At 40.8% G+C, this 25575-nt stretch overlaps 1 protein-coding gene across 5 annotated transcripts in view; it reads left to right on the plus strand.

The window, feature by feature from the left end:
• Positions 1–25575, plus strand: part of LOC124611465 (mannose-6-phosphate isomerase) — a 114302-nt gene that overhangs the window by 64769 nt on the left and 23958 nt on the right. For all 5 annotated transcript variants that reach the window (XM_047140248.1, XM_047140249.1, XM_047140250.1 and 2 more), the window contains exons 4-5: positions 21285–21458; positions 21568–21735. In XM_047140248.1, coding sequence (XP_046996204.1) covers positions 21285–21458; positions 21568–21735 — 342 coding nt within the window. The remainder of the gene's footprint in view (positions 1–21284; positions 21459–21567; positions 21736–25575) is intronic.

Genomic DNA, 25575 nt, shown 5'->3' on the forward strand with positions numbered 1-25575 from the left:
ATTCAGCAGATGGGTGCTCAAATCCAAGTACCATGTGTGTTCATTGTAAAGGTAATCATAACTTGATTGATAAGGCAGACCGTATGCGAAAGTTGCGATGTTTCAGTGGCTGAGAGAGGACAAGCAAGTTGACCACTACATATAGGGTATGTATACCTTGGGGCAATGGGGAAATCCAGGAAAAAGCTGGGGATTTATTCATCTGGGAGAAATCCAGGAAAAGCCCAGGATTTTTGTGGAATTTTCATTGTTTTTGTTTTCAGTTAAATTTTTGTAATTTTGACTTGTAAGAACTGATAGGATAACAAAAAATTTTACTTTACTCTGCTACTGCAGAATAACACTGCAGCAATAAGACATAAATGAGAAAAGAATACTTAAATTAAACTTCAGTTGCAAAGAAAATGTGTCATTTACAACAACATAACACAGTGCCCATACAAACATGTGCTGACCACAAAATGTGTCAAAGGCTATGCAATACTTCATAACAACAAACTGCTTTCGATGCATCTTTCTCATGGGCCTCATTTTGATGAGTGTGACATCACAACTGTTTACATTTCGTACAGGTCATGCGAAAGTATTGCGAATGGCAGTTTCAAAAACATAGAAGCAGCCTCAGCAACAAACAAAGCCTCCAGTAATTCCCAGTCATTCATCATCAAAGTAAGCTACAATTAGGACCCATTGCACCAAATCCATATTGTCCACAGCATTACAAATTTCCTTGTCAGAAAGAAACAACACACACAGTATGTCTTCTTCAGATGTGGCCTGCAAGACTCATATTATAGAAAGTCTTGTGAACTTTTTTGCTGTACTTACAAGACAAGCTTAATCACTGAACTTGGAATTAGTAGACTCATTAAGCAATGGAAATCCCAGGTTGTAATAACAACAATATAAGGAAAAGATAGATTGCTACATATTGTAAAGAAAACGCGTTGATTGCTAACAGACACAATGAAAAGAGAGTTACACATGAACTTTTGGCCAAAGCCTTCTTCAGAAAAGGAAAAACACACACACACACATACACACACACACACACACACACACACACACACACACACAGAGAGAGAGAGAGAGAGAGAGAGAGAGAGAGAGAGAGAGAGAGAGATTTATTCACATGAGCAAGCACACCTCATACACATATGAGCACTGTCTCTGGCAGATCGGAATTGGTCCTTTGGTCTGGAGCTGATTTTAGGGTCTCAACCAAAGGATTCATCGACTCTGATGGTCTTGACTGCAGATTTCAAGACCTGTGTTATCGGTTGGGGTTTGTAGGACTCCACTTTAGAGCTCAGGGATGCACTACACAAAGGAATCAGCTATTCATGTAGCAGAGTGATTATGGAGTGGACATGAGTGTTTTTTATGGTAGGCAGTAGTTTGAGTTACTCTGATGAACACTCGCCAGTCGATATGCAGAAACACTTTGACTGGCAGAATTCTAGTGGTAAATTGTTGGAAGTATTCATAACAAGGTTCCTGAATTTAGTGCCTTCCAGGAAAGATCTTGTGCTCAAAATTATCCTCAGGCCTGAGTGCTGATTGAAACTCTAAGTGGAAAGCTTTGAAATATTTAGTGATTCATAGAACATATATTGGAAAGAGAGAGTAGAGACCACAGAAGAGGGAGTGGTTATTTTAGTTGACAAAAATATCGCCTCTATTGAAGTCAAAGCAAAGTGACAGAAAATATATCTGGTCACGTATAACAGGTGTAAGTGAAACCAAGTTAATGTTGGATGGTTTACGGGCCACCCGATTCTGCTGTGACAGTTCTAAAGTCATTCCATACCGAGTACAGACTGGAATGCCTATGGATTCATTGTAGGGGGTACAAACAGTCATACAAAGTACTTTAGGACACATTTTCTGAAAATTGTCCTGAGCAGCTAGTTCGGAAGTCCACATGCAATGGAAATATCTTAGACCTTGTAGCTACAAATAGGCTGGTCCTTAACGACAATGTCAGTATAGAAAGGGGGATTAGTGATCATGATGTCGTTATAGCAACTATGGTTATGAAAGTTAAATCATTCAAGAACTCTAGGAGAATATTTCTGTTAGGAAGAACAGATAAGCATCTCACTTGAACAGTGAACTGGCACCACTTAGTTCCAGTAAGATGGACGCAGAGGAGTGATGGTAAAGTTTAAGGAGGTTGTTAATCGTATTCTAGGGAGTTATGTCCCTGCTAAGTGGATTAAGGATGGAAAAGACCCACCATGGTATAATAACGAAGTTCAGAAACTACTGAGGTAGCAGAGGCTTTAGCACTCCCAGTTCAAAAGAGAATGCACAAATGACGACAAGTGAAAATTAGTAGAGATTCGTGCTTCTGTGAAGAGATATATGTATGAAGCATACAACTGCTGCCACTGTCATACCTTAGCAATAGATCTGGCAGAGAACCGGAGAAAATTCTGGTCCTATGTAACATCCAGGAGTGGGTCTAAGGCTCCCATCCAGTCACTTGTTGACCAGTCTGGTATCTCATTTGAAGATAGCAAAATGAAAGTCGAAGTTTTAAATTTCATGTGCAAGAAATTGTTCATGCAGGAGAATAATACATACATACATTTAGTTCTGCACTGAGTTATACAGGTGTCGTCATGACTTATACAGCTGTCATCCTCTTATTCTTGTTGTAATTGTCTTCAGTGACCATATGTTACAATCACTCAACACACACCTTTGACCACATTGTGACTTAGTGGATAATGTTTTCTGCTTTTCCTGTGCGCAGTATAAATCTTTGACGCGGTGCCTCTTGTATCACCACAAACTTCATTTACATTGGTTACAGACACCAACAATTTGATGACATTGGAATTTACTTAGCTCTGAGATAATACACTAACAACTATACTGAACACTGTTCTTATGGCTGCAACTAACATATGCAGTGTAGAGTCTTGTACTGCAAGGAAGCAAGAGAGAGGATGTTGTTACGGGTGGTCGGTATCCTCTTTCTACAATACACATGTGCACGTGGATTAATATGGTCCTTTATTTACGTTAACTGGAAGCATTTACTTAACTGGAATAGAGTCCATGTTTTGTGGTACAAGCACATCAGTAATAGTCCTCTGGCAGACTAATGTAATGTCAATATTGGTAATCTTGCTGTTACAAGCTTTAGTTTCTCACTGCTAGTAAAGTACAATTCTGGTTGAAGTAAACTAATCCCACTGTAGTCACTAATCTGTTTGCTATGTACTGTAGTAGCCTGTCATGACTAAACCCGCTCTGCGAGTAAACTGACAGACACTAAACCGGTTGGTTGAATGAGGCCCTCCAGTCAGCGGTGGTGGTCTAAATACATGCTGTCGAGAGGGTGTTGGTGGGGTGTTGTTTGTGGGTGTGTCCCTGGCTTCTCTCGTGATAGGCGCGCTTGATCCAGCACCTACTATTCAATTGTCGAGCTTCCTCTTTGCTGACCGCTGTGCTGGCAACAGCTTCAGCCAGCACATTCCGCTACCCCCCACCAGCTGCCCCCCCCCCCCCCAAAAAATGCCGCACTGTTGTCATGTAGGGAGGATGCAAACAACAGTGAGGGGGAGGCAGGATGCTGGATGTAGAGATGAGTCAAGAGCTGTGACTGTGGAGGGTAGTGTACTCCTGACCATACCCCACCATCTGGCTTGCGGGGCAACAGGAACATCCTCCAAAAACTGCTGCCTGGGCACACGTGCAGGAGTCAGGGCGTGTCCTGGGGCGATGACAGCGACAGCGATGATGACGATGGGTTCAAGTCCATCGGGTTGGCGATTGGGGATGGGAGGGGTGATGGCGCATCATCCATCTGCTCGTCCTGGGGTGCTCTGGTGGCTGAAAAGGCCGCACGGGTCCATAGGCCTTGAATCTGGGGGAAGAAAATCAGCAAATCATGGGGCAAATGACACTTACAAATTTGGTTCTGGCAGCGGCAATGCAAACCATCGGGACCTACAATTTAGTATGTAAAAGAGCCATTTCCTGCATCACGCCTCTTTCCCATCACGCAGAGTTGCCTACAAGATTGCAAAGCGATACTTGCAGACCATTGGCAGCACCGGATGCTGTGGTGGGTGTAGCAAGTGTAGCAGCATCTGATGGCGGCAGTCATGCAGAAATTACGCTGGTGATGGTCCGTCTCGTGGGTGGGAGCGGTAGGAGGTAAGAAAGAGTTGCAGTGCCTGTTCCCATGTGTGAGTGGTGCGAAGCTTGGCCATCTGTTGTTTAAAAGTGCGTACAAAGCGTTCTGCTGCTCTGTTGGACTGGGGATGAAACGGAGCACTTGTTAGATGGTGAATGCCATTTCAATCACAAAATTGTTTAAAATCATGTGAAGGCACTGCAAATGGGAACTTGCTGAAAGAGTTTACCACTATGAGCCAATGAGTGCTCCAGAATGGTCCTGCATAGTCAATATGCACTTATTGCCATGGGGATTGTGTCTTAGGCCAAGATGAGAATGTCTGTGTCAGAGAAGATTAGTTTTCTGTGCATGCGCAACACTGTGATGTCATCTGTTCAATATGGGCGTTGATGTCCTGCCAAGTACAGTGCTGTCGCGCTTACTGTTTAGTGCGAACAATTCCCAATGTCCATGGTGAAGCAATCACAACACATCCTTTTGCAATACTTTGGGAATAAGAATACACGATTGTCCACTGTCATTTTGAACTAGAATCGCACCCTGTTGAACTGAAAGGGTATGCTGAGGTGCAAAATTTCGGCACACAACTGAGTTCTGGATACTGTTCAATGAACAAGGCCAAGGTGTGCGAAAGTAATGCAACAAAATCTGGGTCTGCTTCCATGACCTGTGCAATTTTTCAGTAGTGCAAGGGAAAAGATTCCAGCAATTCAGAGTTCTGTGCATCGATTTGGCAACAAAATGCAGCAGATGCATGAAAATCAGACTCTGTGCAAATCGGAAGGCGAGATAGGGTGTCTGCATTGCCATGCTTTGCCGTAGGTCAGTACACAATTTCATACTGGTTCCGGGATAGAAGCAAGCCCAACATTGCAATTTTTGAGCAGTATGTGTAGGAACCGGCTTTGATGGATGAAACAAGGACTGCAAAGGCTTGTGATCTTTCACTTGCGATCAAACAGATAGTGATGGAATTTTGTCACACCATGCACAATAGTGAGAGCTTCTTTCTCAATTTCTGAATAATTGCACTGAGTTTGAGTTAACAACTTTGAGGTAAAAGCAATAGGTCTGTCTTGTGCACCAATCTGTACGAAAGCAGAGCGCTGATTCCATAAGAGGAAGTGTCTACTTGCAAAATTACTGGCTTGACAGGGTCAAAATGCACGAAACATCTGTCACTAAGCAAAGCATTTTTGAGTTCCTGAAATGTCTCTCGATAGTCTTTAGTCCATGCAAAAGTACATTTTTACAATGCAAGTGATGCAATGGAGCCATGATCTGTGTGGCACTCAGTATGAACAGAATATAGCATGTCATCTTGTCTAGTACTGACTGCAGTTCAGACGCATTGCGATGATCGGGCAGGTCAGAGATTGCAAGCAAATGAGATTGGAGGAGGTGGACACCCAGACTGTTTACCACATGACCCAAGTACTTTAGTTTGAAAAAGTCACACTTTTCGAAACGACACTAGAGTCCTGCTTCTAACAACAATCATAAAAGAGTATGCAAATTGGCAATGTGTTCCTCTGGTGTACAGCAGTATTGTTAAGGTAGTTTGAGCTAAATGGCACTTTTGCAGTCAGCTGTTCCAAGTAACATTGAAAAATGGTGGGAGCAGAAGCACTGCCGAAGAGCACACGCAAATACTTGAACAGTCCTATGTGTGTATTTACAACAAACACTTTCTGTGAGTCTTCATCCAGTGGAATTTGCAAGTAGGCATCATGCAAATCTATCTTAGAAAAGCAATGTCATGCACCAAGTTTGTCGATTGTCCTCAGGGCGATGCAACAGATAAGTGTCATCTGCTTTCTGTGGGTTGACTGTAGACTTGAAGTCAACACAAATGCGAATGTGACCAGAATGCTTAGGCAACAAAATGAGAGGACTTGACCATTGAATAGCTTGAATGGGAGCAATTATACCATTATCTTGCAATTCTTTCAATTCACTGAATACTTTGTCTCTTAAACCAATTGGAATGGACTGGGCCCAGAAAAACTTAGGCTGTGCATTGTCTTCCAATGTAACATGCACTTCAAATTTATTAGCCTTTCCCTTTCCTTTTGAAAATAGTTCAGGAAATTCTTTAAACAAGGTAGCTTCAAAGTCTTTTGGGTCAAATGCATACAATGAGTCGTGGATGCTAAGTCCAGACGAACCCAATGCATCTAAGCAAAATATGTTCTCACTGTCTCTTGATTTCAACACAGTAAAGTTCACTGTCCTAGTGTAAGATTTGTAAGTGGCAGGCAACCTACACTGTCGAAGCACTGGGGTTTCCTGTCCATTATAAGCAGTGGAGTGCTTGCTAGATTTAGAAAGGCATGGTGAGCCTAACTGTTTGTACACAACACAATTAAGCAAAGTTACTAAGGCACTTGCATCTAACTGAAAGTTCATACGGAGGCCACCAATTTGTAATGAGACAAATAGTTTGTTAGAATGTCATTACACAGCACTAGATCAAGATGGAGGCACAACCTTAATCTTACTTTTGTCAAAACCTGTTGTAGGTTTTGAAAATGCAACTTTCACTGCATGTGCCTGAGCCTTTTTTTTTTTTTTTTTTTTTTTTTTTTTTTTTTTTTTTTTTTTTTTTTTTGGGGGGGGGGGTGGGGAGGGGGGCAAAATTGGTGTTTTAGTGTCATTGCAAACAAACTGCTTGGACATAGTCTTTTTTTCCCCTCACATGTAGGATGTTGTGTTATGTGTTGGGCAATCCTGTCTTTTATGGCGAGCAAAACATCTAGTACAAGACTTAACTAAATTCAGAGGCCTGTTTACACATCTCTGTGGCTGTCTGCATGGCTGTGTTCACAATTGTTGTGGCTGCTTGGGGCAGTCACAAACAAGGGGCAAATTGACCTGACAAACTGGGGCCTGGTCAAACAAGTCAGCCACTATGGCACCCAAATCATTTTGCTCTAAAATTTGCTATATTTGAGGAAGGGATGGATCAGAGTACTTTAAGATCTGTTCTTGTAAGCTACTATCTGGGACATTGAATATTATGGTATCACGTTTCATTAAATCACTGTAAAAGTTGTCACAACTACATTTAAATTTACACTTCCTAGTCACGCCACTGGCAGTCTGTCTGTTCAGGCTTTTTCTGCAAGCAAAAGAACTGGTATCTAGCTGCAGCTACTTGAACTTGATGGTCATAGTATTGAGTTAATGCAGCGAATACTTACAGAGTTTCAGGGAGAGCATACGGGAACAATTGACAGGACTGGGGGAAAGAAATACAGTAGAAGAAGAATGGGTAGCTTTGAGGGCTGAAGTAGTGAAGGCAGCAGAGGATCAAGTAGGTAAAAAGAAAAGGGCTGGTAGAAATCCTTGGGAAACAGAAGAAATATTGAATTTAATTGATGAAAGGAGAAAATATAATAAAAATGCAGTAAATGAAGCAGGCAGAAAGGAATACAAACATCTCAAAAATGAGATCGACAGGAAGTGCAAAATGGCTAAGCAGGGATGGCTAGAGGACAAATGTAAGGATGTAGAGGCTGATCTCGCTGGGGGTAAGATATATACTGCCTACAGGAAATTTAAGAGACCTTTGGAGAAAAGAGAACCACTTGTATGAATATCAAGAGCTCTAATGGAAACCCAGTTCTAAGCAAAGAAGGGAAAGCAGAAAGGTGGAAGGAGTATATAGAGGGTCTATACAAGGGTGATGTACTTGGGGACAATATTATGGAAATGGAAGAGGATGTAGATGAAGATGAAATGGTAGATACGATACTGCGTGAAGAGTTTGACAGAGCACTGGAAGACCTGAGTCGAAACAAGGCCCCGTGAGTAGACAATATTCCATTAGAACTACTGACGGCCTTAGGAGAGCCAGTCATGACGAAACTCTACCATCTGGTGAACAAGATGTATGAGACATGTGAAATACCCTCAGACTTCAAGAAGAATATAATAATTCCAATCCCAAAGAAAGCAGGTGTTGACAGATGTGAAAATTACCAAACTATCAGTTTAATAAGTCACAGCTGCAAAATACTAACGCGAATTCTTCACAGATGAATGGAAAATCTGGTAGAAGCTAACCTGGGGGAAGATCAGTTTGGATTCCGTAGAAATGTTGGAACACGTGAGGCAATACTAACCTTACGACTTATCTTAGAAGAAAGATTAAGAAAAGGCAAACCTAAGTTTCTAGCATTTGTAGACTTAGAGAAAGCTTTTGACAATGTTAACTGGAATACTCTCTTTCAAATTCTGAAGGTGGCAGGTATAAAATACAGGGAGCGAAAGGCTATTTACAATTTGTACAGAAATCAGATGGCACTTGTAAGAGTCGAGGGGCATGAAAGGGAAGCAGTGGTTGGGAAAGGAGTGAGACAGGGTTGTAGCCTCTCCCCGATGTTATTCAATCTGTATATTGAGCAAGCAGTAAAGGAAACAAAAGAAAAATTTGGAGTAGGTATTAAAATCCATGGAGAAGAAATAAAAACTTTGAGGTTCGCCGATGACATTGTAATTCTGTCAGAGACAGCAAAGGACTTGGAAGAGCAGTTGAACGGAATGGACAGTGTCTTGAAAGGAGGATATAAGATGAACATCAACAAAAGCAAAACGAGGATAATGGAATGTAGTCAAATTAAATCGGGTGATGCTGAGGGAATTAAATTAGGAAATGAGACACTTAAAGTAGTAAAGGAGTTCTGCTATTTGGGGAGCAAAATAACTGATGATGGTCGAAGTAGAGAGGATATAAAATGTCGACTGACAATGGCAAGGAAAGCCTTTCTGAAGAAGAGAAATTTGTTAACATCGAGTGTAGATTTAAGTGTCACGAAGTCGTTTCTGAAAGTTGTTGTATAGAGTGTAGCCATGTATGGAAGTGAAACATGGACGATAAATAGTTTAGACAAGAAGAGAATAGACGCTTTTGAAATGTGGTGTTACAGAAGAATGCTGAAGATTAGATGGGTAGATCACATAACTAATGAGGAGGTATTGAATAGGATTGGGGAGAAGAGTAGTTTGTGGCACAACTTGACTCGAAGAAGGGATCGGTTGGTAGGTCATGTTCTGAGGCATCAAGGGATCACTAATTTAGTGTTTGAGGGCAGCGTGGAGGGTAAAAATCGTAGAGGGAGACCAAGAGATGGATACACCAAGCAGATTCAGGAGGATGTAGGTTGCAGTAGGTACTGGGAGATGAAGAAGCTTGCACAGGATAGAGTAGCATGGAGAGCTGCATCAAACCAGTCTCAGGACTGAAGACAACAACAACAACAACTTGGTCAAAGACGAGTTCGTCGGGAAACACGGCTGGAAATAGTTTTTGTATTGACCTCAACACTTGGGACCCTGCATTTAAAAGGAAGCACCAATCCACTCTTCCTCTGTTTCCTTAAATTGCTGGAATGTTGATGTGGTGCCTTGCTCCACTCATTGCTAATAGTGTGCCTGCAGTCTGCAGCATTCTCGAAATGCTATACAACAATTCAATCAAATAACATTAGTAGTTTTATTCCTGGAAAGCAAATTGACAATACTTAACTTGACTATAGCAAATGTCGCTAGTGAGAGGCGACATGAAAACAATACAGTCTGATAGCGAAGCACTAAATATGTTGCAGACGCTGGCTGATCTAAGCAGCCGAGGCTAGCAGGAGCTGTGTATATATTCCCTTGCTGCAGGGGGCACGCCTAGTGTGGCGCTGTCCGATTCCGCGTACTATTGGCCGCCCTTTCTTCACAGCCTTCTCTGCTCTTGCATGCCACCTCTTCGTTCCAACATTTGTGGTTGTGCCAGAAAATTCCTCCCCCCCAAAATGATAGAGCATCATCATGTATGGAGTGTGAAAACAGCAGGGGATGCAGGAGGGTGGGCACTCTAATGGGCCGGAAGCTGTAGATGCAGGGGACGACCAGTTTCCAGTCATACCCTGCCATCCGGCCTGCGATCGGCAGAAACATCCCCCAGAAAATGACCAGAAAGGTACATGTCCACCCCCTGCTGCCATGAACCAGATGAAGAAGGCAGCCACAGCTGCGGTGTGGGCGGGTCCATCTCCATGGGTAAGACGGGAGGAGGCAAAGGGTCCCGTCTCCATCAGGTCATCCCGTGGTGTCGTGCTGACAACCTCCGGCAGCTGCTGCGGCCGCATTGCCCTCTGGACCTTTGAATCTGGGAGAAGAGAGACTGAAAGATCATCATGTATGTGACAGATACAAAGTTGATTTTGATGGTGGCACTGCAAACCATATGGATCTGAAACAAGATACATGCAAGCGCCTAGTCGACGGACGGTCTCGCCTCGTGCCGTCCATCTGATGCCACTAAAAGTCCTATAAAAGACAATATAATGCGGCGGGAAGTGATACTTGTGGCCTTCCTGCGGCACTGGATGTTGAGGAGGGTGGAGCAGTGCATGACAGCAATGGCTGTGAAGCAATTCTGCCGGTATTAGTCCATCTCATAGGTGTGAACAATACGAGGCAAGAAATAGTTGCAATGGTTTGTGCGGAGTGAAGTTTGGCCATGTGCTGCTTGAGTGTTTTGACAAAATGTTCCCCTTCACCGTTTGACTGTGGATGGAACAGTGCACTAGTTAGATGCTGTATGCCATTTCATTCAAAGAATGATTGAAATTCATGTGACGTGAACTGGGGTCCATTGTCTGACACTATTACTTCAAGTAAACCTTCTAGGCAAAAAATCGATGACAACACCTGAATTGTGCTATGGGATGTTGTCGAGTTCATGGGCACAGCAAAAGGAAACTTGCTATATGAGTCAACCACAATTAACCAGTGAGTGTTCCAGACAGGCCACGCAAAGTCTATGTGCACACTTTGCCATGGCAAATACGACATGGGTCAAGCAGAGAACTTTTATGGCGAAGCAGACTGATTTTCTGCACATGCGTGACACTGTGATGTCATGTGTTCTATGTGGGTGTCCATGTCCTGCCAAGTACAGTGTTGATGCGCTGTTTTGTACGAACAATCCCCCAGTGTCCTTCTTTTTGCAATACTTTAGGGCTTAATACACGTGACTGTCCATTGACATTTTGAACAAGAATCACACCTTTTTGCACAACAAGGCTATGCCAGAGGGCAAGATGTGCGAATATAATTGAGCAAAATGTTCAAATTGGGATCAGCTTCTGTAGCCTGTGCAGTTTTCTTATAGTTCAGTGGAAAAGCCTGAAGCAATTCAGAATCTTGAGAAACGATGTGATAACAAGAAGCAGCGGAAGTGTCAAAGTCCGTGTCAGGGACAATCGGAAGACGTGAAAGCGTTTCCAAAGTACTGTGTTGAGCTGTTGGACGATATACAATCTCATACTGGTATTGAGACGACAACAACAAAGCCCGTCTTTGCAGTTCATACAGGAACTGGTATTGTCAGATGAAACAAAGACTGCAAAGGCGTGTGATCCATAACCAAGTAGAATTTTCTGCCATATAAATGGATGTGGAATTTGGTGACACCATACACAATAGCCAGTGCCTCTTTTCCAATTTGTAGATAGTTACACTGAGCTTTGGACAACACTTTTGATGCGAAAGCAATAGGTCTGTCTTTATCACCAATCCTGTGTGAAAGCACTGCACCGATTATGTAAAAGGGAGTATCAGCTTGCAATGCAACTGGCTTTTCAGGATCAAAGTGAACTAAGCATCAGTCACTGAGCAATGCATCTTTCAGTTTTTGAAAAGCTACTTGGCACTCATCTGTCCAAACAAAAGGAACATTTTTGCGACATGATTTGCGCGCATTCGGTATGAACCAAATATAATAGTTCATTTTTCCTAAAACTGACTGCAATTCTGTGATATTACAAGGAACTGGCAAGCCTCGTATGGCTAACAGATGCAACTGCATAGGATGTACACCTTGACTGTTTATGACATGAATAAGATACTGTAACTCAGGTTTGAAAAATCGCTCTTGTCCAGTTTACACTTTAGTCCTGCATCAGATAACATATGAATCAAAGCATGTAAATTTGCAATATTTTCTGCAGGTGTTCGACCTGCTACTACAATATTGTCCAAATAGTTTGAATAGTTTGGCACAAGCGCAGTCAGCTATTCAAAATACTGCTGGAATATGATGGGGGCGGAAGCACTGCCAAAAGGCAAACACAAATATTTAAACAAGCCCAAATGAGTATTTACTACACACACTTTTTGTGATTCTTCATCAAGCGGTATTTACAGATATGTGTCGTGCAAATTGATTTTAGAAAAGTAGCATCCAGCGCCTAATTTGTCCGTAAGATCTTCTGGGCGTGGCAATGGATAAGTATCGGTGACAGTTTGTTGGTTGAGTGCAGACTTAAAGTCAGCACAGAGGTGAATGTGACCTGAAGGTTTGGGGAGCAAAACCAGTGGACTTGTCCATTGACTAGCTGATATGGGCGCAATAACTCTGCTATTTTGCAAGTCTTGAGGTTCAACAGTGACTTTGTCCTGTAATGCAATGGGGAACAGTTCTGGCTCAGCAAAATTTCAGCTGAGCATTGTCTTTCAGCAAAATATGTGCAACAAAATTGAAAGCTTTTCCCAAACCTTCAGAAAAGAGTCCTGGGAATTCCTTTAGCAAGCTAGCTACACTCTCTCTGGCACTGAATGCAGAAACTGACAACAAATTGTCCTGAATGTTAAAGCCAAACAATTCAAAAGAGTCAAGATCAAATATGTTTTCACACTCACGTGATTGTAGCACTGTAAATGTCACTGTTCGCATATGTGAGCAATACATGCTCCGAGCACGGGAATGTCTTGTCCTTTATAAGCCATCAGTTGTGTGCTAGTTGCAGACAGGTGTGGGGAGCCTAACAGTGCATGTGTGTAACGTTTGAGCAATGTGACAGAGGCACCCATGTCCAACTGAAATTTCCCACGTTTCCCACAAATAAGTAAATGAACAAGAAGTTTGTTTGACTGACATGCCACTGACAAAACTGCATGCTTGCCAGTTGCAGACTTGGAATATCCTGCTGAATTAATGACATGGGCCTTGTGACGAGAGTTTTGTAAGTGGGCTGAATGCTTATGTTTGTTCCATTGCAAACCTACAGATTGCACATGTCTTGGCATTTGTGCCGTGTAAAACAGTGAGGGCAAGACTTAATTCTGTTCACTTGTGTAGCTGCCTGTTTAGCGAACTGTCTATGTGGCCTGGAAGGTTGTTTACTTTGTGTGGCTAGCGCACGCTGCTGGTGCGGAATGGGGCAATCACAACTAAGGGACTCAATCCGACAAATAGCTATTCCAACAAGGCACCGGAATCGTATATTTGCACTACCTGTTAAAATGATGGATCGGACTGTTTCAAAATTTGTTCTCTGATTTTGACATCAGGAACATTGTACACGATTGCATCACCCTACATAATGTCTGAATATAAAGCACCGCAAACATGTTTATATTTGCATTTCCTTGTCATACCCTGCAAGTCTGTTACCCACTGATAATATGTTTCTTCACAGCCTTCTCTGCTCTTGCGTGCCGCCTCTTCTTTCCGGTGTTTGAGGTTATGCTAGAACAGTTGGTATACTGGTCAGCGGCACTTTTTGGGCTGGTTAGTTGGTTGATTGTGGTTGTGTGGCCAACACAGCTTGTGCAGCCAGTAGTTGTTGGACTATAGTCAGTAAGGTTTCAGTATGAAACTGAAAAACTTGCGTTTGATCCGCCACATTGGCCATCTGTGGCTGAGACGTGGGGACAGTGGGTGTATGGGGCAGGGAATTCATGGTTTACACAAAGACGTTATATTAGAAAGCAAGCAAAGCTTCTGAAAAGAGATTTGATTAGTTCTGCGGCTCCGCTTTTAGAATACATGCAAGAACACAACAACAAATTAGCAAATAGAACCACTTGAACACAATCACATTGCAAACTAAAACACAAGAGTGGCAAGTAAAATTGTCGGCTAAGTTGAGGGCACTGCACAGTTGCTGTTTGTGGTCAAATGTAACTGCACCACCTGCAGGGTTGGCTAGCATCAGCATTTATGTTCAAGCATGTATTTCTCATGATGTTTCTATATTTTTGTCTCAACCCTATAAATGCTCTTCCCTTTTTTTCCCCTGGAGTCAAGTTGTGTGTTCTGTGAAGACGAAGTTAATGTTTTGTTAACAGAAATTTGAGAACATGTTTTTGACAGTTGAAATTTGAGGTAATGTTGTCTAATTATTTGGGTTGTTTGCCTGTGAGAATAGGGAATATGTAAGAGATATTGAAGACTAGCTGGTGAAACTAAGTTGCTGTCGGTAGGTGCACAGCTGATGTTGCTCATGTCCACCGCTGTGAAATTTTTTTTGGACGCGATGAAAACGTTGTAGGCCTCGGTAATCGTTGACCACCGATCTTTCGATTCGTTAACTTCTTAAGTGCTTCTGAGGTGTACATTTTGTCACTTAATTAATATTCATTGAAAAACTAATTTCTTCTGAATTGTCTGTAGTACTGGTAATTATTTGTGTGCTTCATTGTAATATCCTGCTGTTGACAGGATTGTCGATGACAACAGTGTTCAATTAATATTCACACATCTTCTTTAATAATTCTGTATTAGATTTATCATTTTTATTCATCTGTTCAATTTACTTCCAGAGGTAATTGTTCTGGGTCCTTTCACCATGGTGCCAGAATGTAATGTCCCCCTTTTTTTAATGACTGATTTTTTTATTGAGCTTACCTTTTCTCTTGAGCAGTGAGTGCTGAATATTATTTACTTCGCTTTTAGGTTGACAGTGGATAAAGCTTGGACTTAATCCTCAAATTTGGCAGTAAATGCTGGAAGCCAAGAAGTTAGCGCAGTATGCTTTTGGATAGATAAATATGACAATCGTCAGGTCTATGTGCCATATTTTCTTCCTCTCAAATACAGTAACTCTACACATTAAACATTTCCATGGACACATATTACAATAATTACTTAATTGTCAGTCTCAAAATAAATGTCAGTTTGACAGATCAGAATACAACAAAATAAGTACATATTTGAGATTTTTTTGTTTGCTTTAGTTTGTTTTACTATTTATTTCTGAAAGGCGTCGGTCTAGAAAAAATGTGTATATATATATATATATATTTTTTTTTAATTTTTATTAACCAGACATTTTTTTGCGAAGTTTCAGCACCATCCGTTGGCTTTTATTTTCTTTTTGTTAAACAACAGGAAAAGTGCCCTTCACTGTTTGTAAATATATAAATTCGAGTTTTTAAGAAATTCCTTAGAAATTTGAAGACCAGTCACAGTTTTGTATATATGTTACTGTAAAAGTAAGATGATTGGTAAATCCTAGAATTAAATGGTGAGTAAATCCTAGAATTAACTGGTGAAACCTAAGGCTTACCATTACGGTATGGTAAAAGTTTGAAATTTCTTATTATATGCATAGATTTCGAACTTTTAACAAGAGACATTGGTAAATCTTAGGATGTACCCATACCAACTTGTAAAACTGGATTAATTTTAAAAAATCAGCTTAACAGTTTATTGAAATAGTTTGTATTTATTGTAAATGTATGTATTTTAAACATTCTTGCATTCCAATGTGATTATAATGAGCAATATTTCATATTAGTGAAAAATGTTGTATAAAATATTACCTTGTGAATGTTAATTTTTGTTACAACAAGGCTGACTATTGTGGCATTTTGAATTACATAATATGGGAGATGATTTACACAAGCATTTTTTAGTCGAACACTTTTTTTAAGCTATTGCACTTTTTGAACCCTTCTCCTCCAACAAAAGATTGTTTGGCAACCACTTCCCATATATTAATTTCTTCTCTTGCTATTTCTTCGACGTTGATAAAATTTTCCTTGCACAATGTAAATTGGTTCCTAGTGTACAATGACTTCAGTTTACAGTTTTGGTACCAAGTTGATAAAATTTGTCATCCTGAATATTTATCGCAACTGCTATTATAGATTTTGCATCAATTTTTGCTCTATCTACATCTGGTACTTTAGTCCTCATGTTGTGTCCAGCTGGAGGTTTTGAAATTTTGTTACGTGAGGCTGCTTTCATTTTCTTTGCCTGCAATTGAAGATCTTCTTTGGCAGCTTCTCGGATCTGTTTCACTTTATTAACATTGTTGGAAGTTGTCAACGTCTCATCACAACCATCATCTGGTGCCGGTGTCCTGTTAACTGTCGTCAAATCCTGTGTCATTGGTGATTCCTCACTTGCTGCAGCCACACTTTCTACCTCCATTCCTTCTGTTCCAGTACTTGATTCACTGGCATCTATTCCTTGGCCATTATTTTCAATTTCCTGTGAGTCAGTGGAAGTGGTGTTTAACATTGTTTCCAAATCATCTTAAGTGTTTATATTTTTTATGAAATCATGTGGAGCAACTGAGGTCACAATGCCCATTTTCATTGGTACCCCAAACATGGCTTCATATGGTGAATATCTGATCCCTTCACGATAAGCCCCATTTCTCATTGCTTGCACAAACCTCGGCCCTTCAGACGATTTTGAAGTTTTGTTTGTTTCCATTCATGTTGATAACATATTTTCGATATCTTGATTTGCTAGTTTGACTGATCCCTGAGACTGACTGTGCCTCGGCTTGCCATGGACTATCTTTGTATCACTCCAAAACCCACATAAACTTTGAATCATTTGGTTACAAAACTCTCTACTATTATCAGACTGAAGGATGCGTGGGGCACCAAAGGTGGTAAAAATGCCCGAAAGATGATATGCTACTTCATCAGCCCTTTTTGAAGTTAGTGCGTGGTGAATAAGAAATTTTGTCAAATTATCTTCGTATATAAGTATGAACTTCAACTTATTGTCTGGGTTTGCCTGCATGTCGATTAAGTCAATTTGGCATTGTGAATTCATTTCGCTACATAAGATAGATTTCACAACACCCCTTTTAATGCTTTTTGTTTTTACTGACATGGTTCACATAATCTCATATAAGTAACGATTGATTCAACAGTCACATTTTTGTACCTAAAATTCAGTTCCACAATCATCCGTGTTTGGCCGCCGTGGCCTATAGCAACATGGGTCTCATATAGTATGTTAAACAGTTCATCAAAACAAACATAATAATGAATTTCTTCTTTTCCAGCAGACACCGGTGCTACGAGTTTCTCTTCACCTCCGATGTTGGGAATATTGTATCGCTTCAAATAAAAATTGTTGTCCTTCTTCCTATTCACTGATTCACTTAAAAGTTCGTAAAATCTGTTACTAATAACACTCATTCTGATGCAAAGCTGCAAAAGAAACACCACTAAAATGAGTCACAGAGATGACCGTACGGACAGTGCTCGACACTGACTGAAGCTACGCAGCGGTGAGTGGACTGAGAATTCATAATTGCCAACAAAGAAACTTATCTGAACACAAAATTGGCAACACTGGAACTTGTCTGAACCTGCGCGACGGAGGCAAGAGTCTTTGATCCAGCTTTTACCAGTTTGCATTGGTAAATCCTAAGACACCATCTCCTGACAGACGACAGGATAATGCTGCATAGTCAGTGAATGGTGGTAATCATTAGAAATGAGTGAGCAGGTGGGCAACTGCAGCAGTGGGTGTGAGAAGCTTCACAGTTGACGTCTATTATGAAAATCGAGGTCAACAAGTTTGACACTGAGGTCTTTGAGGTGGAAGTCACAGACATTGAGAGTGACGACTGCCGTAATCCTGGGTTGCAAGAAGGCCAAAGTCATGTCGACAAGGGAGTAACCAACGTGGTCAACATGTAGCGGCTAAATTAGTAGGGCATGATGTGCCAAGGTCACCAAGGATGCATGCCAGTTAGAGTCTGTGGACAAATACCGTTGTTATTTTCCCATTGACTACAACATCAAAGGTGTGTGGTACGCACTTGACAACTGGAATCAGTCCAGAATATGGTGGCTGCTGGGCTGGCCCTATAGTGTCATCACGTAGCACGACATAATGACAGTCCAATATTTCTTAGTGGAGGAAGGTTTTTGGTGGAGTGTGTGTCATAGGCGTGTCACCTGCATTTTCTAGTGTGGCGTTCCACCAATTCCACAAATGCTGGGATATCTACAAGGTCTGGGGTGGGTGTCATTAAGATGAGCTCTGCTGGAAGTATAAGTGCTTCGTCGTATAGGACTTCTGCCAGGGAAGCCTTCAGGTCCTCTTTAAATGCTGCACAAACCCCAAGTAACACCCATGACAAGATCTCCTCCACCTCCGCCACGGCACATAAGTGCAGTACTCAGGTGCAGTGCCAATGCTTCACAAGGCTGTCATGAGGGAGGCTGCAAAAGTTGCAGAGTGTCAAGTAGCGAGGATTTCAATTATCTCCCTGTAGTTCTGTAACTGTTTAACGACAACCAAAGTGAACTATCCATCTGTTAATGAAATTTCAAGTGGTAAATTCCACTGTGACTTCTTTAATTGGCACTTTGAGCCAATGTGAGGCTATCTCATTGTAGCTAGGCAGCTCGGTAGTACACTTAGGTGTGCGCCCGAGGAGGTGGTGATGGAGTGTAAATCCCCAAGATGAGATCACATGTTGTGTACTAAAGAAGCACAGTATGTTCCAAGTTTGGAGACAGGTGAAAGTGTTGGGGGAAGTCAAGCCCCAGATGTCTGTGACCTAGAAAGTCCACAGGCGTTGGAAATCTGTGTTGAGATGTATGACATGATGTACTTTTCCATGTACAGACATTGGAGAATTGTCAGTACCACTGAGGCGCACCCCAAACATATCAGTGAGCTGTGTGAACATATCTTCTGAAACTGTGCTAATATACAATCCTGTATCTATGACAAATATGTGTGTGAGCTAAGGTCTGTCCAGAACTTACAATCTTTCATCCATCTGGTGTGCCAACATGATAGGTGTGCATCTTGCGTGGTAGGTACGACTTGACATCCCAGTGCGGGCTGATGAATTTACAGTGGCCCGCATTTGAAGTCTGGGAACCCGCTGGGAGAATAGCAGTTGTTCTCGGTGTCGCCAAACTGGGTGTGGTACCAGCAATTCTGTGACCTGGAAACAGCAGGGGCACAGCGTAGTGTTGTCGGTTACAAGAGTAGTGGCTGGTCATTGCCCAGGCTGTCATTGGCCATGGTTGGCCCAGTCCACCACGTGAGGTAGGTGAAAGAAATCTAACATTTGGCAAAGGAATATGTTGCATCGTACCCACAAGGCTGGTCTTCTTGTCAAGTGGTTTTGCTCCATGTGCGATCATAGCAAGCTGGAGGTGAGGTGGCAGTATGACATTTGCCCATGATGCAGTGTCCAGCATCAGAGTCATGTCCAATAAAGTTCTGAGCTGCCACCTAAGCTGAAATGGGGTTTTATCTGCTAGCTGTTCATCATAGATTGCTTGTCAAAGTAGATTTCTGGAGTGTGGGATAGGGTTGAATCACTGCAGATATGGCTATTGCAGATTTATTGTGTGCCGGGGGTGTCAGTATGACTTGTTGTCACCATGCTAAGTGAGTTGCCAGATCAATGTCACAAACTTGGAGTTGCCATCCAAAATTCCAAATGATGTAAATACACATTCTGCTGATCCAAACCACGGGGCCGATTGCTCTGGTGTGGTCACCATCTCTGCATTGCTGCAGGTGCCTCACCAGCTGTTACCGGCACCACCGACAGCCCGATGCAATGCCCTTGCTGTTGTGCTTTACAGTCACAGTAATCACTTACCGATACAGGGAAAATTACCACAAACATAGATGACACAATATTGAGTGAAATGACTTTATCATGACAGAGCTCAATGCAACTGAAATGTCTTAGTTGTGTGCCTCGCAGATAATCCAATCCACCATGGAGACTCTCTGGTCAGTGTTGTCGCTAAGATATCGCCACAAATGGTTGAATGTGTTCTTGGCGGAAGCTTTGAATCTGTGTGAGGTGTCTTTGCCATGCACACGCGCACGCGCGCGGGCGCGCGCGTGTGTGTGTGTGTGTGTGTGTGTGTGTGTGTGTGTGTGTGTGTTAATTATCTTTTTTTCCCCAAAACTCGCACCCAGATCACTGGGTGTGAGTTTGGCATCTTGTTGTCACAGTTTGTATACAATTTTGAGGTAAATAGCTTCTCCATACTGCATTCTGTATGGTTGCAGATGAAAAAACTGTGGAAGGAAAACAAATGTAACACAAAAAAAAAGAACCAGGAAACCACAGTATGTGATAAAATGGTATCTGTACAATTCTTTGTCTACTTTTTCAGATTACTAAACATTTTCTTAAAAACTTTAATTTATATGCATGCAAGTAGTAAAGGGTATTTTTCCTGTTGTTTAATAGAAAGAAAATAAAAGTCATTAATGATCCTGAAACTTCAGCGAAACATATCTTGGGCAATAGAAGAAAAGGGAAAAGAGAGTCTTTTGCTCAAGGCGGACCCCTTCCAAAAACATATTACTTGTACGCAAACGTGGATAGAAGAGCTGCAGCCTCAAGATAATGCTTCCCTACTGCCGTTTGTGGCTCTTACTCCAGAACTAATGCACTCCTCCGACTTCGTGTGACAATTCATTGGAGTGTGCACAATCCGCTTGCCTAGTTAATAAGATCGTCGTCCCACTCTGAAGACATTCAACCACATTGTTCACCACATGCAAACTACCACAAACAAATGCAACATTAGCACTCTTCTACATTTTAAAACTTTTACACTGTTTTACAGTACACGATTGATATGTAGCACCACACTACCCAACAGAATTCGCAGTTGTAACAGTATTTTCGCTCTCTAGTCCATCGATTAGTAATTTGTTTTAATACATTGTAGGAATAATATGCATCCTTACTGTGTTTCTTCATTTTAATAAGTTGTCTGATATATAATGGGTAACTTGAATTGCAGAGGAGGTAAATGTGTAAAATGAGAGTGATGTTACTTGGCATAATTTTGGGTATAAGACAAAAGCAGAAATAAAACAGATTCCATACTACAGTGTTAAGAACATCATATGGAAAAGCCTAATTGAGAAATAGAGACAGTTCACTGATCATCTGCTAAGCAATAAATACTGTCTCTTATTTTCTTAGGGGATATTTTAATCCTTTAGTATCTTAGATAATATTTTCTGCTCTGTTGTGGTTTATGCAAGACTTCTTCAGTATCTTGTTTATTTATTTATTCTTTGTGCCTGTAGATGTTCCTGAACTGAGAGAAGTTTGTGGGCTAGAAGTAACTTCTCAGTTTTTATGTAGTGAACAAAAGGATGCAGAGTATAACCTTAAAGTATGTTTCACTGCTTTGATGAAATGTGAACCCAGTAAAATAGAAAAACAGCTGTCACACCTGCTGGAAAGACTTGACACATTAGGTAGGTACCCAAAAATTCAGAATGTGATAGTTTTGAATTCGTTAATTGTTGTGCGAATGGATGATAAATTAAAGAAATGATTTTTAGAGATAATAAACTTTCATTTCAGATGATGACACTAGAACATTGATTAATGGTGATTTGTTTAGACGATTACATATGCAGTTTCCTGGAGATGTTGGATGCTTCTCCATATATTTGCTCAATCATATTATTTTGAAACCCGAGGAAGCCATATATTTAGGACCTAATGAACCACATGCATATCTTTCTGGTGGTAAGATTTTGGCTCCTGATATTTATTATGCATGCCTTTGCTTTAATTGATGAACTTCATAAACTGCCATTCCATACTCATCAGCCAGGCAATGAAGAAAACCATATGCCTGGAAATAAGCTTCGAGGCATCAATATAAATACACAGCATTGTAATTGTTACACAAATTGATTTATTATTCCATACAATGCTTGTAAAATTGTCACTTGATCACAGTATTAGATTAGATGAATAACAATTAAATACAATGAACATCTACTACCACTACTACTACTACTACTACTACTACTACTACTACTACTACTACTTCTTCTTCTAATAATATTTACTGCCTACTACTTCTGCTAACAGAAAATAATAATGTGACTGCAAAGGGGTTAATTTAAAATTAGTTACTATGGACAGAGATTGTGAAGGTTATAGGTATGTTAAGGAACCTCCTTGGTGTACATATAGAATGATTTGGAAAATCTCAAAAGCTGGATTGTGTAACAGTTCTGAGTCTTCAATTGAGAAACAATATATCCCGAATTGTAGTTAAAATGAAATGGGACCGACACGTACTTGGGTTTAGAAATATAATGATTTTCATTAAAACTCTTCAGTTTGTATGCCTCTCTTTCTAACCACTATATATTGTCAACACTAAATCTCATGGAAAAGATAAATGTATCAATGTAGAAAATCTTCAACTTGTGAAATAGTGGCTAACATAAAGATTGTAGTCACCAAATCCCCCAAAATGCATATAAGTCAACTTAGGTGTGTTAGTCCGGCTAACGAAAGAAACTAAAGGGAAAATATTTGTGTAGTTCCAAATTTTTGTACAGTGGTAGGGGAAGTGTAATGAAAAACACACAAAAAATCCTGACCATGGGGTTTGAGCATGGGGATGAGTGGCATTTATAGGTCACTTTTTTAGGTTTCTTTTGAATATCTCGAGAACAGTGACTTGTAGCAAAAATGTTTTGCAGTACAGAATTGAACTACATTAAATTACCTACAGAAAGGTACCCATTTATTTTTTCTCTAGGGCTAATATTTTCCGTATTGCAGGGGATGGAAAATCACAATTTTAAAAAATGGTGTTTTAGCGATACAAAATGAATGTGTATTGTTAAATAACATTGGATAAGGACAAATATCAAATTTTTATACCACCTCTAAGTGCAGTAGAATGGATAAATTATGTCGTGGGGGTGTAGTAAGCTGGAAGAGGGGCTGGAGGTGAGAAGTGCAAGGAAAGACAGGTTGCCGGGTTGTGGTCATGCATTTCTCTCCCATATAGGTCTGCAAAATGAAAAGTGAGCAGGCAATTTCCCATTCTGTGTACCGGACTACATCATGACAAGCAACTACAGAGTGTTTCACAAAGTTATGCCAACCCTTCTGTAGTTTGTGTTACTAATCACTGGCGACACAGTGTATAGACATGCCAGGAGTGTTGTTTATTTCCAAGAAATTGAATTGTCACTACATGGAATACACATACTAATTACCAATAATACAAATGCAAGAAATGCATATGGACAGAATTTGTGTAAATATTTGCACAGTGTTGTACAATGGTAGAGGGAAATTGATCCTTAATCATCCTGTATGGCAACTGTAACATTATTCCAGAAGTGGCAACTTCTCCCACCATGAGTGCTGCTCGCTTTGCAGTTCACAGACTATATCTCCCCAGCATTTCCTGTCAAGTTCTCTCATGTGAGTGGACAAAGTAACTTCACTGAGATCATATTAGTATAGTGCAGTTATTTTCAGTTTATTGAGTGAGTACTTATTTACAGTTGTTAGACAAGCTGTTATGTAAAAAACGGTCAACAGCTGGTGTTGTCAACTGTTTACCACACTGAAGAGCCTGTCCTAAGTGTAACATGCTGGCAATATGTATTTAATGATGTCGATTTCATTGTCTCTGCAGGAATACTTTTAGCAGCGTTGAAGGTATGAAATTCACCAACCCAGCCTCATCTCTCCCACTATCTATAGAAGCACAGAAGTTTAAATTGACTCTTGCTGTAATAGAAGTGGGTCACCTAAGTGATACAGAACTTCAGGTATTTCAACACACGTCGAGTAACGCATCACAGCAGATTACTGTTCTAGATTTAAACCCGAGCAATTGTTTTTGTTGTGGTCTTCAGTCTAGAGACTGGTTTGATGCAGCACTCCATCCTACTCTATCCTGTGCAAGCTTCTTCATCTCCCAGTACTTACTGCAACCTTCATCCTTCTGAATCTGCTTAGTGCATTCATCTCTTGGTCTCCCTCTACAATTTTTACCCTCCATGCTGCCCACCAATGCTAAATTTGTGATCCCTTGATGCCTCAGAACATGTCCTACCAACTGATCCCTTCTTCTAGTCAAGTTGTGCCACAAATTTCTCTTCTCCCCAATTCTGTTCAATACCTCCTCATTAGTTATGTGATCTACCCATCTAATCTTCATCATTCTTCTGCAGCACCACATTTCAAAAGCTTCTATTCTCTTCTTGTCTAAACTATTTATCATTCATGTTTTTCCATTCGTCTGTAAAGAATTCACGTTAGTATTTTGCAGCTGTGACTTAGTTCGGTAATTTTCACATCTGTCAACACCTGCTTTCTTTGGGATTGGAATTATTATATTCTTCTTGAAGTCTGAGTGTATTTCACCTGTCTCATACATCTTGCTCACCAGATGATAGAGTTCTGTCAGGGCTGGCTCTCCCAAGGCTATCAGTAGTTCCAATGGAATGTTTTATACTCCCGGGGCCTTGTTTCGACTTAGGTCTTCCAGTGCTCTGTCAAACTCTTCACGCAGTATCATATCTCCCATTTCATCTTCATCTACATCCTCTTCTATTTCCATAATATTGTCCTCAAGTACATCACCCTTGTATAGACCCTTTATATACTCCTTCCATCTTTCTGCTTTCCCTTCTTTACTTAGAACTGGGATTCCATCTGAGCTCTTGATATTCATACAAGTGGTTCTCTTTTCTCCAAAGGTCTCTTTAATTTTCCTGTAGGCAGTATCTATCTTATCCTAGTGAGATATGCCTTTACATTCTTACATTTGTCCTCTAGCCATCCCTGCTTAGCCATTGTGCACTTCCTGTCGATCTCATTTTTGAGACGTTTGTATTCCTTTCTGCCTGCTTCATTTACTGCATTTTTATATTTTCTCCTTTCATCAATTAAATTCAAACTCTCTTCTGTTTCCCAAGGATTTCTACCAGCCCTTTTCTTTTTACCTATTTGATCCTCTGCTGCCTTCACTATGTCATCTCTCAAAGCTACCCATTCTTCTTCTGTATTTCTTACCCCATTCTTGTCAGTCGTTCCCCAATGCTCTGCCTGAAACTCTCTACAACCTCTGGTTCTGTCAGTTTATCTAGGTCCCATCTCCTTAAATTCCTACCTTTTTCCAGTTTCTTCAGTTTTAATCTACAGTTCATAACCAATAGATTTTGGTCAGAGACCACATCTGCCCCTGGAAATGTCTTACAATTTAATACCTGGTTCCTATATCTCTGTCTTACCATTATATCATCTGTCAGAAACTTTCCAGTATCTCCAGGCCTCGTCCATATATACAACCTTCTTTCATGGTTCTTGAACCAAGTGTTAGCTATGATTAAGTTGCGCTCTGAGCAAAATTCTACCAGGTGGTTCCTGTTTCATTCCTTACCCCCATTCCATATTCACCTACTACGTTACCTTCTCTTCCTTTTCCTACTGTCAAATCCCAGTCACCCGTGACTATTAAATTTTCATCTCCCTTCACTATCTGAATAATTTCTTTTACCTCATCATACATTTCATCAATCTCTTCCTCATCTGCAGAGCTAG

The sequence above is a fragment of the Schistocerca americana genome, chromosome 1 (genome assembly GCF_021461395.2).
Source record: "Schistocerca americana isolate TAMUIC-IGC-003095 chromosome 1, iqSchAmer2.1, whole genome shotgun sequence".
NCBI classification, from domain to species: Eukaryota; Metazoa; Arthropoda; class Insecta; order Orthoptera; family Acrididae; genus Schistocerca; species Schistocerca americana.